The sequence below is a fragment of the Podarcis filfolensis genome, assembly GCF_964270895.1.
Source record: "Podarcis filfolensis genome assembly, chromosome: 16".
NCBI lineage: Eukaryota > Metazoa > Chordata > Lepidosauria > Squamata > Lacertidae > Podarcis > Podarcis filfolensis.
The window spans coordinates 25,235,009-25,248,422 of NC_139620.1; the positions used below are offsets into that span (position 1 = coordinate 25,235,009).

At 47.3% G+C, this 13,414-nt stretch overlaps 1 protein-coding gene across 1 annotated transcript in view; it reads left to right on the forward strand.

Annotated features, from left to right (window-relative positions):
* Positions 1–4,380: 4,380 nt before the first annotated feature.
* The window catches only part of LOC310751074 (scavenger receptor class F member 2-like), a 55,868-nt gene continuing 46,834 nt past the window's right edge, over positions 4,381–13,414 (forward strand). The window contains 3 exon segments of the mRNA XM_083589989.1: positions 4,381–4,399; positions 4,402–4,487; positions 4,489–4,736. Coding sequence (XP_083446115.1) covers positions 4,384–4,399; positions 4,402–4,487; positions 4,489–4,736 — 350 coding nt within the window. The 5' untranslated portion in view covers positions 4,381–4,383.

Below are 13,414 nucleotides of genomic sequence, written 5' to 3' on the forward strand. Positions count from 1 at the left end.
GCTCATCTTACTTTCAGGCTGAGGGAGTCGGTGTTTGTCGACAGACAGCTTTCTGGGTTATGTGGCCAGCAGGACTAAGCCGCTTCTGGCACAACGGGACACCGTGATGAGTGCCAGAGTGCACGGAAATGCTATTTACCTTCCCGCCGCAGCAGCACCTATTTATCTACTTGCACTGGTGTGCTTTCAAACTGCTAGGTTGCCAGGAGCTGATCGGCAAGCCCAAGAGGCTCAGTGGTTTAGACCACAGCACCAACCGCATCCCATATAAAATGGGGAGGTGGAAGCCTATACCAGCTTGAGTTCCTTGCAGGATAGGATAAGAATGGAATGAACAAATGAATGGGAAGAGGGGATGGAACAGTGTGACTGGAAACCACTCCATGCTGCAACCCTTTTGTTTCAAGCTATGCCTGTTTGCATATTAATGTGAACTTCCGCTTATGCAACCAAAAGTACCCAGCCACTAGAGAGGTACTGGCGACGGCGGCGTTTTGCACAAGGTAAAGTACCAAAAATGTACAGAAAAATGGGGGAACCCAAGCTAAGAGCTTCCTAAGATCTCAACAGCATGGAATGATGGCTGACTTGAGAGGTGGGGGAACAGATCGGGGAGAGGGAGGGTAGGATGGAAGGGGGGGGGAACAGGAGCACAGGGATTTGGGATTGCATTTGATCCAGCCCTCAATTAATGGTATATGTGCTGTGCTGATGGAATGCCGTTGCACAAGGGGAAACCAAAAGGCATAACCAAAGATGGATGCAGAAGAAGCTTCTGCTCTTGCAGCTGTTGTGTTAGATTCCTTTCTTCTGCAGCTATTGAACCCTGCCATCCCCTAACCCAAGGACTCTTGTACTAGAGGACAGATAATGTTTGCTATGGCTCAGCATTTTTGTTTGACACTTTTAGCAAAATTTTCGACAGTGTCGTGCATGTGGAAGACAACAATCCCTGCCTGCAAGCTCACTATGGGAGAGACACAATACATGAGGAAAAGGGGATGTGAAGGGTAGAGGAAAGTGAATGTTGGAGCAGATACTGCTCCTTGGTTGCTGGATGAGGGCTGGCATGGCCTCTCCCACACCATGATCTTAAAACATCAGCCAGCGTATTGCAAAGTATCAGAACTGAAACATTACAAATGAAAGTGGAATACAATGAAGATCCCTATTTGAAGCAGCCTGACGCGGGTAGCACTGTGGGTTAAACCACAGAGCCTAGAACTTGCCAATCAGAAGGTCAGCTCGTGACGGGGTGAGCTCCTGTTGCTCGGTCCCTGCTCCTGCCAACCTAGCAGTTCGAAAGCACATCAAAGTGCAAGTAGATAAATAGGTACCGCTCCGGCGGGAAGGTAAACGGCGTTTCCGTGCGCTGCTCTGGTTCGCCAGAAGTGGCTTAGTCATGCTGGCCACACAACCAGGAAGCTGTACACCGGCTCCCTCAGCCAATAAAGCAAGATGAGTGCCACAACCCCAGAGTTGGTCACGACTGAACCTAATGGTCAGGGGTCCCTTTACCTTTATCTTGACGGGAAAGCAAAATCTCTCGAAGCATTTCATTTTTTAAAGTTACAAATCTTGTCCACTAGAGGGCAGAGGAGATCAAGCATGTTCCAATTTTCTTGTACAGTGATCATAAATGGTTTGCGTGACATCAGCAAGACTTGAAAAAGCCCTGCACCGTTCACAGTGCCAATGAGAGTCCTGTGTGTGTACCAGGCACAGCCTTCCAGATGTTTTGGACTACAACTCCCATCATACCTGGTTATTGGCTGGTGAAAGAGGCATTCCACAACATCTGGAGGATGCTATGTTGGCTATCCATCACATAGACATTACTTAGCTACATGGACCAGTGGAGAGCTACTGCAGACCCTTGGTCCATTTTGCTCGGTATTGTCTACACTGACTGGCAGCAGCTCTCCAGGGTTTCAGGTGGTCTCTCCCAGCCCTACCCAGAAACACCAGGGATTGAACCTAGGACCAGATGCCGTACCACTGAGCTATATGCAGTATAGCACAACTCCCTGCAACAGAGATTGATTGTTATACATACACACATCCTTCTGCCATTACATGAGCAGTGGGGAATCTGTGGCCCTATATGTGCTGCTGGACTCAACTTTCCAGCATCCCTAACTGTCAGGGACTGGGCAGAGGAGGAATGCTAGAGACCGCTTCCCCAGCCTGACCCTTTCAGAGAAGAAGACAGTTCAGAATTAAAACAGGGGTTTGAGGGAGATCAAAGCTCAGAGGCAGGTAAGGGGGGGAAGCTGGAAAATAATGGGAGACAAGGGAGAAGAAGCACCAGAGGGGGAACAGCTGACAGTATCTTTAGAAAGCATTCCAGACCTCCCCTCCCCTCCCCTCCCAGAACCCGGCAAGCATTGAAAGTAGGAGAGCAAAGGGCTCAGAGGCAAAGGGCACTTCTCAGCACCTGTAGTGATGACGCATGAAGAGAGAGAGGGAGGGAGGGAGTGGAGACTCACTCAGGGCAATGCCATGATCTCCAAGAGGCTGCATTTCCAAGCCTCTCTCTCTCTGAATATTGAATAAAAAGCAGTTGGTAAGAACTTTTGCTTGTCTTATCCATTCCTGGCGACCTGCCGTGGGGGTTGGATCCACTGCCACCTGACACTAACCATTGGTCATGCTGGCTGGGGCTGATGGAAGCTTGAGTCCATTGGCACCTGAAGAGCTGAAAGAAGCACGCAAGCTGGCTGATGTTGAAAGAGGAACCAGACAATACTCAACAGTGAGCCAGTTCAAAGTTCATCCTACAATTGGGACACGAGGCTTGGTGGTCTCCCCAGTGAGTGCTGCCTTGTGGCAGGGCTGTTTTGGTGGCGGTTCCCTAGTAGTGGAATGCCCTCCCTAGTGAGCTGCTCCTGTCTCCATCACTACAGTGGCACCTTGGGTTAAGAACTTAATTCTTTCCAGAGGTCTGTTCTTAACCTGAAACGGTTCTTAACCTGAGGCGCGCTTTCGCTAATGGGGCCTCCTGTTGCTGCTGCGCCGCTGGCATGTGATTTCTGTTCTTATCCTGGGGCAAAGTTCTTAACCTGGAGCAACCACTTCCTGGTTAGCGGAGTTTGTAACCCAAAGCGTCTGTAACCCGAAGCATCTGTAACCCAAGGTACTACTATATTCACTTTTCAGTTTCATGTCACCTTCATTTAAGAAGGATATTGACAACCTAGAATGTGTGCAGAGAAAGGTGACCAAGGTGGTAAAAGTGTCTGGAAATCAAGCCTTATGAGGAATGGTTGAGGAAGTTGGATATATTTAGCTTGGAGGAAACTAAGGGGTGATATGAAAGCCATCTTCAAATATCTAAATGGTTGTCCCATGGAAGATGGAGCAAGCTTGTTTTCTCCTGCTCCAGCAGGGAGGACCCGAACCAATGGATTCAAATGACAGGAAATGAGATTCTGACACTTTCTGAAGAACTTTCTGAGGGTAAGAGCTGTTTGACCATGGAAAGGATACCCTTGGAAGGCAGTGGACTCTCCTTCGCTGGAGGTTTTTAAACAGACATTGGATGGCCATCTATCAGGGGTTATTTAGCTGTGATTCCTGCATTGCGGGGGGCTGGACTAGATGACCCTCGGCGTCCCTTCCAGCTCTAGGAGGGGTATGAAAGCATTCATCTCTACCCAGGTGCATTTAGTGGCTGAAGAATCCTGCTCTCTGAACAGAAGCATCCTACCACTTCTTGCATGCGAGAGGATGCCACAGGTGCAAATGACTATGAAAAGCTGGTATCACTGCATCAAGTTCATCAGTTTTGCTGAATCAATTAAACTGAACAGTTTTAATTGGATTTTCATTCAACGCAACCAGTTGCTACTGTATGAAATTTCACTGCGTTATTCTCTTCCTTCATGCAAACTGCTATCCTGAATAATGCTTTTTATAGAGTAACGGGCACTGGGGATGAGTTTATGGAACCGAGTGGGGAGGTGGCCGGAACCACTGGCGGTGAATCAAACCGTGCGATCCTAAACTAGGGAGTTTAAAACTACGCTTGGGCTTCCCCTCTTTCCCCCCCCCCCCGCCCCCCACACCAGGACGCCACCACACCAGGGGAATCAACTTGAATAAAAGATTTGGGGGGGAGAGTATGCCCCACCCTGTATAATCGATCACAAGACGTGGCGCGCGCACACAATTTGAATGGCAGTGCCTATTAGTTTGGGGGGTGGCTAGGAGTTGGCTCCTATGCCCCCCCACTGAAGGCCCCCAAATAAGGACCCCCACCGCAGCCACTTCCTTCGGAGCTGCAGCCCTCCAGCCACGACCAGCAGCAGCCGCCTCCGTCCCTGGATCTCCTTCCCTTTCTCTCCGCCGCCGGAGCGCCTGACCCGGGAGGAGGGAGAACCAATGCGGCATTTCCTGGCTGGCCGGCCGCCCCTCCTGCCGCCGCCGCGAGGGGCGAGCAGGAGGCAGCGGCGGCGCTCGCACTGCAGCTTCCGGCCGGGCTCTTGCAGCAGGCAGCAGCCAGGAGGAGCCGGAGCCGCCGCTGGGGAGCCAGGCTGCCCGAGAAGGGCCCCAGAGCGCATGGAGAAGCCGCCGCGGAGGGCCCGGCGCGCCGGAGATGGAGACGCCGCCGTCGGCTGCAGCGCGCTTCTCTTCTCGCTACTGCTCCTTCTCCTTCTCCTGCTGGGTTGTGGGGCGGCGGCGGCGGCCGCCCAGGAGCTGAATCCCCGCGGGAGGAACGTGTGCCCGGCGCCGGGGTAAGCAAGAGCGAGCCGTCGCGGGGAGAGAGGTCCGGGGCGCGCCAGCGAGACCCCCTTGCCAAGTTTTTACGCGCGGGGAATGGAGACGCGCGGAGAGGGCTCCGCTCCATGGGGTGCGCTGGGGCGCTTCTGGGAAGCCACTTTCCCCCTACCCGCCTCGTTTGAAGCAGCCAAAGGCTTGGATTTCGTTTGGTCTCGTGCGTCCGCGCCCTTGGAAGAGGCGCAGGGGCGCTATTGTGTTATGTTAGACATTCATTTGGGGCGCGGGTGTCTTCAGTATGGCTCAGGGTTACTGCTTTTTCCTTTATTACTGGGGCTGGGTGGATAGAATCCTGGTCCACCAGTGTGATGCTGCACCACATCTGGCCCCCGGCCTTTCTAAGGAGATAGGATATGCCTTCTAATCCCTTCCATGCATGATGCCCGCTCCCCCAAACTTCCTGGAAGAGGGGGGTCTCTTCCTTCCACCCGTCCCGCAAGCTTCTCTCCCCCACCCCCAGCAACCAGTCTCTCTTGGCATGGGACGTGTGTAGGAGGAGAGACGGGGCAGACAAGATGTCCCTTCTTGAACCAGATGCGGAGATTGATGGAGGGCCTCCCGACTGCCATTATGTCCCCCTTAAAAAAAAAAAAAAGTTTGGTGAGTTCTCCTTGCTGGGCTACGAGGCAGTGCTGGTAGCTTTTGGGACAGGTGGGTGACACCCCCCCCTTCCCCATCATGTCAGCTGGGTTGTGTGCTCCTTTACAAAGGGGGGGTGCAAACAAGGGGTCCATATCCCCTCCCTCCCTCCTGCTGGCTGGACAGGCTTTCTCCCCCCCTCCCACTGTCGTCCCGCGTGGATTTCCTTCAAGCATTTTCGACAGCTTCCTCCCAAACCCCTTCCCTCGTCGCTTGGAGACCTCTCGTGCCTGCTTGAACCAATTTCCTCTCGGGAGTGGCCATCCCTCGAGAGTTGAGAGAATCCCGTCTTTTAGGTATGCGATGGTCACTTTTAGGCTTGCTTGCAAGGATGGGCGGGCGGGGGGGGGAGGTTAACTTGAAGCCCACCCCCACCTCACTGGGATTAAAGGGGGCCCTCGGGGTGGTGGGTGTTAATTGAGACAGTCTATTGGAACCCTGTATTTAGGCTGTGGATGATGCCAGCAGCAGCAAAAGCAGCAGCAGCAACAGGCTGTCATTGGAAGTCTCTGCTTTCCCCTAACCCTCCAGCAAAAACCGCTTTCCAGAGGATTAACCCCATCCTATACTTAACGGTCTCAAGATGTGGGGGTTTCGGTTCCCCCTTCCTCCCCCATCTTGCCAAGGTAACCGCTTCACACACACACACACACACACACACACACACAGGGCACATTGCCCACTGAGAGCCCTATCGTGCCAGAGCTGCTCCCCCAAATAAAAATTATGGCAATAGAAGCAAGAAACCATTTCTGACATTTCAGGGGATCCCCTCCCCTTCTTGACAGGTACCCCCCATTTTTTCCATCAAAGAACAAAACGGCACGCCAAAAAAAGGGGGGGAGAAACCCACCCGCCATCCCCCTTCCAAGTGTAACTTAAAACCCGATGGAAAGAGACGGTACATCTGTTTTCGATTTAAACTCTTGCAAACAAGCTCGCTTAGGCGAGAGGGCTTTGCAGGCTCTGCTGTGGAATTTCTGGATGAGGTTTCTCTCTCGCGCTTTTACCATAACCGCCCCCCCCCCAAACACAGACAAACACACACCCCAGAAACGCTCTCTGGTCCTTGTTTTTCCTGACCGAGACAAAGTCTGTTTTGTGATGAAGGGAAAAGCTGGCCAAAATTTGAGGGGAGAGGGGCAGAAATGTGGTTTAGCTGCTGCTTCTTCTTCTTATAGGGTATTTGGGTGGGCGCCCTCCGAGGGGGGCTTCATCAAACAGCGGGATCCACAAAGCCGGATTGACTGTAGTTGCTCACAGGCTGAAGGGCCCCAAAAGATTCTCCCTACAGTTAAAGCACACAGACCCAAAATAACCATCGTTTACCCCTCACAGAGGGATGTGGGTGGCGCTATGGGTTAACCACAGAGCCTAGGACTTGCCGATCAGAAGGTCGGCGGTTCGAATCCCCGCAACGGGGTGATCTCCCGTTGCTCAGTCCCTGCTCCTGCCCACCTAGCAGTTCGAAAGCACATCAAAGTGCAAGTAGATAAATAAGTACCACTCCGGCGGGAAGGTAAACAGCACTTCTGTGCGCTGCTCTGGTTTGTCAGAAGCGGCTTAGTCATGCTGGCCACATGACCCGGAAGCTGTACACCGGCTCCCTTGGCCAGTAAAGCGAGATGAGCGCTGCAACCCCAGAGTCAGCCACGACTGGATCTAATGGTCATGGGTCCCTTTACCTTTACCCCTCACAGAACTACAGTTCCCAGCGCGTTAAACAAACTACGGTTCCTGGGATTCTTGCAAGATGGCTGTTTTAAATGTATGGCAGCCCATACCTCAAAACCGATTATCAAAATTTGCCTCCAACTCTAGGGGCGATCAGAAAGGAGCTTATTTCATTTATTGTATTTAATTCTTGCCTTTTTCTTCAAGGAGTTCAAGGCAGTGTACATGGCTCTCCCTGCCCCTATTTAATCCCCATAACAACCCTGCAAGGTAGGATAGGCTGAGAGGTGGTGACTGGCCTCACACCCAGTGAGTTTGGTGGCTGAGTGAGGATTTGAACCCTGCTTTCGCAGGTCTGACTCTCTAACTGCAGCACCACCCTGCCTCAGCTTGAAACCTGTTAGTAGATTTTCGTGTTTCTTTAGAGTGCCCAAACATTCGGACTTCCAGTTGTTTAGCAGTAACGGCAACTGAGCTCTCCCCCTTGTTATGCTGTCGAAATGCAGAATATTTGGGGAGTGGGTTTTTGTATGGAAAACTGGAAGCTTTCCATTCTGGTGCGCCAGACATATTCATGTGCTTAGAGCAGCTATCCCAAAACCTGTTGCCTAGCAGATGTTTTACGGACTACAACTCCCATCAGCCCCAGATTCTGGGGCTGATGGGAATTGTAGTCCAGAACATCTGGAGGGCAGCCTGGATAGGCTTTCCTGAACAAAAATGCTTTAAGCAGGCAGTGAAAAAAAAAAGGACAGCAAAATCTCCTTGCCTGATATCAAGAGGCAGAGAGTTCTAATGTCTGGGTGCTAAAACACTAAAAGTCGTGGTATGGGTATTATTTGGTGCCTGTAACACTGTCAGTTTGGGTCCCATTTAAAGGCAATCTTCCTGAACTCTCTGAAAGGCTACACAAACCACCCTTTGAAAAGTCACACTACAGTGCACTTTGCAGTACAGTTCTACAGCCCGAAATGTGTTACATTCAGGTTAAAGTATGCCCGTGTTTGTGAAGTTCACTTCCAAATAATTGCATTATGTTAAGGGAGAAATGGCTAGCAATCAACGTGTAAATTTGGACTGAAAAGCTGATGGATTTCCATGATATATTTTTTAAAATTGCAAATGGCTGAAGAAATATGGAGAGCTGAAGCTAAGATTTGAGAAAGAGAAAAGACCAAAAATTGACAAGAGTCATCCATCCCTGTGTGTGTGTTTGTGTGTGCGCGCAGGTCTTTGGATAATGGCTCCATTCAGAGAAAGAGCTCTGGGCTACACCCCCCGCTCCCCACATTATAGCACATGTTTGATGAGATGGCACTATGCAGCCAGGGAGGTCTTGTGGAAGCTGCTCCCACATACTCCCCTCCAATTTCCTCTCAGTTTTCAGTAACCTTCCTGGAAGAGAGTGTTATAGACTATTATTATTATTATTATTATTATTATTATTATTATTATTATTATTATTTCTATACCGCCCTATACCTGAAGGTCTCAGGGCGGTCCAACCAGTTGATTGCGGGCTGCCCCTGGTCGATCGCGTAATCTTCAGCGAGCGACCGGAAAAAAAGAAAAGAAAAAAGCTCAACACCTCTTTTCTCGCCCCCTAAAAAAAAGCTGTGGGATAACACTTTTGATGCAACATCGTCTAACCTTCTGGCGGTTCCCTCGCTGCGAGAAGCCAAGTTACAGGGAACCAGGCAGAGGGCCTTCTCGGTAGTGGCGCCCACCCTGTGGAACGCCCTCCCGCCAGATGTCAAAGAGAAGAACAACTACCAGACTTTTAGAAGACATCTGAAGGGAAGCTTAGGGAAGCTTTTAATATTTAATAGACTGTTGTATTTTAATATTCTATTGGAAGCAGCCCAGAGTGGCTGGGGAAATGGGCGGGGTATAAATAATACATTATTATTATTATTATTATTATTATTATTATTATTATTATTATTATTATTATCACCTCCCTGCAAACAAATCAGAATGATCACTCAGTAAAGAGCTAATGGCACCTATACTCCTTGCAAACGTTGTACAAGAAAATCAGGATGAATGCTCAATAAACAGGTCATTTGGGAGCACCCTGCAATCTCTTTCCTAGATGAAACAAAAAAAAATTTCCTTCCAGTAGCACCTTAAAGACCAACTAAGTTAGTTCTTGGCATGAGTTTTCGTGTGCATGCACACTTCTTCAGATACACTGAAACAGAAGTTGCCAGATCCTTCTATATAGTGAGAAGGTGGGGAGGGGTATTACTCAGAAGGGTGGTGGGAATGGGTGATTGGCAGATAGCTGTGATGAGCCTGTTGACGACTCTTAACGACTGCAATAGGTCTTACAGGAAAAAGCAAGGGGTGAGAAGGTGAAAAATGGCTTTGTCATGTATAATGAGATAAGAATCCAATGTCTTTGTTCAGACCAGGTCTCTCCATGGTTTTAAGTTTCCTAGATGAGTTATTTTTGTGTGGTGTAGGAGTGTCTGCCCAGGACCTGGGAGACCAGGGTTCGGACTCCGCCACCAGGCTCACGGGGTGTGACCTTGGGGGCCAGCCACTGCCTTTCAGCCTGGCCTACCTCACAGAGTTGTTGTGGCGTGTTAATTAGAATCATGGAGTTGTAAGGGACCCTGAGGATCATCTAGTCCAACCCCCCTCAATGAGACTGTCCCATGCGGGGATCAAACCTGCAACCGTGGCATTGTCTGAGTGAATTTTTATTGTTTTCCTTACATATTCTTTTCCAACAAATTGTAATAGCACCATACATTCCCTTTGACTCTGCCGAGCCGCGACCCCCCTCCCTCCCCACAACTGGTATATTTATCCTCTTTCCATCACGCACATCATTCTCATATTAGTACTATTATACATTGGAGGTGTTTATGTCAATCCTGCTAGTGTCTTGACCTCTTTACAATTCTTCTTTAAATATTCAATAAATTTACTCCGGTTATTTTGGTGTCTTTGATCTCCCTGGTCCCGGATCCTCCCTGACAGTTTGGCAAGTTCTGCATATTCTGTCAACTTCGCCTGCCACTCCTGAATAGTTGGTATATCTTGTACTTTCCGTCTTTGGGCCAGAAGGGTCCTCGCGGCAGCTGTAGCATACATGAACAAATTTTGATCTTCTATTTTAATTTCTGTTCCTATTAAGCCTAATAGACACGCTTCCAGTCTTTTGGGGAAAGTATATCTAAATATTTTTTTGAGTTCATTATAAATTGATTCCCAAAATTTTTTTACCTTATCCACCACATATGGAAATAGTCGCCATCTGCCTTTTTACATTTCCAACATTTTCTTTTTTCCTATACATTTTAGCTAATTTTACTGGCGTCAAATGCCATCTATACATCATTTTTAGCAAGTTTTCCTTTAAAGCCATGCATCCTATAAATCTCAAACCCTCAATTTTATCATTGATTCCTTTACTTCTTCGCCTTTTGTATACCATTCTAGCAATAAGCTATACATTCTTGATAAAATTTTATCTTTACAGTCTATTAACTCGATTTGGAATTTCGATTTTTTGTCTTCGAACCCATTTCTCTTTTTATCTTCCTTTAATAAGTCACTGATCTGGTGGTATTGCAGCCACCCTGTTAACATCTTTTCAATTTGGTCATATGGTTTGAGCTTTATCCCTTGGTCTGTTTTCCTAGTAATATCCTCATATGTTACTCTTTCCCCTTCCATGTTTACTTTTTTTGTAGTCAGCACCTCAATTGGTGATATCCACCACAGTGTCTTTCTTTCCAGGAGGTTTTTATTCCGATCCCATACTTCATATAAAGATTTCCTGATCACATGGTTTAGAAAACCTTTATGTACCTTTACTTTGTTGTACCATAGGTACGAATGCCAACCGTATCTATTGTCGTGGCCCTCTAGATCTAATAGGTCAGTATTTTCTAAAGTCAGCCAATCTTTTAACCATACCAAGCACGAAGCTTCATAATATAAAGTCAGGTCTGGTAAATCAAAAACCTCCTCTTTCTTTCTTATCTACTAGTATCTTCATTTTTATCCTTGGCCTTTTCCCCTGCCAGACAAATTTCGCTAATTTTTTTTGCCAATCCTTAAATTGTCTTATCCCTTTTACCACTGGTATTGCTTGAAATAAAAATAACAGTCTAGGTAGTATATTCATTTTTATCACAGAGATTCTTCCTAATAATGACAATTTTAGTCTGCTCCATATGTCCATATCTTTCTTAATTTATTTCCATACCACCTCATAGTTGTCCTTGTACAGGTTTATATTTTTTGTTGTCATCCAAATTCCTAAATATTTTATTTTTTTAGCTATCGCTATTCCTGAGTCTACTTGTAATTCTTCCATCTCTTCTTCAGATTTTTTGCTAGTATTTTGGTCTTGTTTTTGTTGAGTTTAAACCCAACAAAAAAGAATGCTTAACCAGGAGATAACAGAACAAGAGGTCATAAAGGCAATAAAAAGAATGAAAACAGGGAAGGCCCCAGGACCGGACGGTATCTCAGCAAAGTATTATAAAACACTATCGCAATACCTGACACCTGTTCTAAGTGAAGTAATGAATAAAGTCTTAAGAGAAGGAAGGATGCCAAACACTTGGAAAGAAGCCTATATCACACTGATCCCGAAGAAAGAGGTGGATATATTAGATGTAAAAAATTTCAGACCAATTTCGTTATTGAATAACGACTATAAGCTATTTGCGGATATACTAGCGAATAGACTAAAAATGGTGTTAAATAAGGTGATACACAAGGACCAAACAGGCTTTCTGCTGGGGAAGCATCTAAGGGACAACGTAAGAAACCTGATAGATATAATTGAATACCTTGAAGTCAGAAATGAGAAACAGGCAGTATTAATGTTCATAGACGCGGAAAAAGCGTTCGATAATGTTTCTTGGCATTTCATGAAAGAAAACTTAAAAGTATTAGGAATTGGTGAAAATTTTTTGAGAGGTATTGACACGATTTATTCGGACCAAAAAGCAAAGTTAATAATTAATAACAACATATCAGATAATTTTGAGATAACTAAAGGTACTAGGCAGGGATGTCGTTTGTCTGCCTTGCTATTTATTACAGTCCTAGAGGTCTTGAACAAGAGGCTAAGAGAATCATCAGAAGTCAGAGGCATTAAGGTGGGACGAAAAGAATTTAAGTTAAGAGCCTTCGCAGATGATCTAGTCTTAACGTTGGAAGAACCAAGACAAAGTGTGAAAGAGGCAATAAAAAGAATGGAAGAGTTTGGGAAGGTATCAGGGTTTAAACGCAACCGTGGCATTGTCAACACCACGCTGTAACCAATTAAGCTATTATCTGGGGGGTTTGCAGAGGGAAAGAACCATGTGCACCACCTTGAAGTCCGTGGAGACAGAGGTGGGCTATAAATACAACAGATAAATAAATAAGTTGTGTTTTGCTTGTACAGTATTTAATATGGTACATACCAAGCCACCACTGATGTGCTTGCTGCCAGTCTGTGTTGTGTGCTCAATCCTGCAGTTCCATATCCTCCCAGATGTGCCCCTCAGGAATTCTGGAAGGCCAGGAGTGCTCCTTTTGGATGGGAAAATAATTTTCCAAAATTTGGGGAAAATCCATTTCGTAAGTTCATTAGTAAAAAGGTAAAGGGACCCCTGACCATTAAGTCCAGTCACGGACGACTTTGGGGTTGCGGTGCTCACCTCGCTTTATTGGCCGAGGGAGCCAGTGTACAGCTTCCGGGTCATGTGGCCAGCAAGACTAAGCCGCTTCTGGTGAACCAGAGCAGTGCACGGAAATGCCGTTTACCTTCCCGCTGGAGCGGTACCTATTTATCTACTTGCACTTTGATGTGCTTTCGAATTGCTAGGTTGGCAGGAGCAGGGACCGAGCAATGGGAGCTCACCCAGTTGCGGGGATTCAAACTGCCAACCTTCTGATCGGCAAGCCCAAGGCTCAGTGGTATAGACCACAGAGCCACCCGCGTCCCATGCGAAGTTCATTAGTAGCAATGAACAAATGGCAGTTTCAAACACAGTACCAGCCTCCTTTCATTTTAATTTTCTTTAAATCCTCAAGAGTTTTCACCTCCCCCTCTGTTTTCGGCATCAGAGAGAGCTGTGAACACCAAGGGTTTAAAACAATGGCATATTAGTCAACCTTTCATCTGTTTACTAAATTCAACATGCTGCATGAGATCTTTTTCTAAGGTGTCAGGAAATCTTCCAATGCAAATTCAAAAATTACTCTATCTTAATTTGCATGGGAATCCCCTCCCCCCCCCCGCCCCCAAATTCCCACACCACTTGCTTTGGGTCATCCACTTCTGTTCTGGTTCCCCTAAGAATAT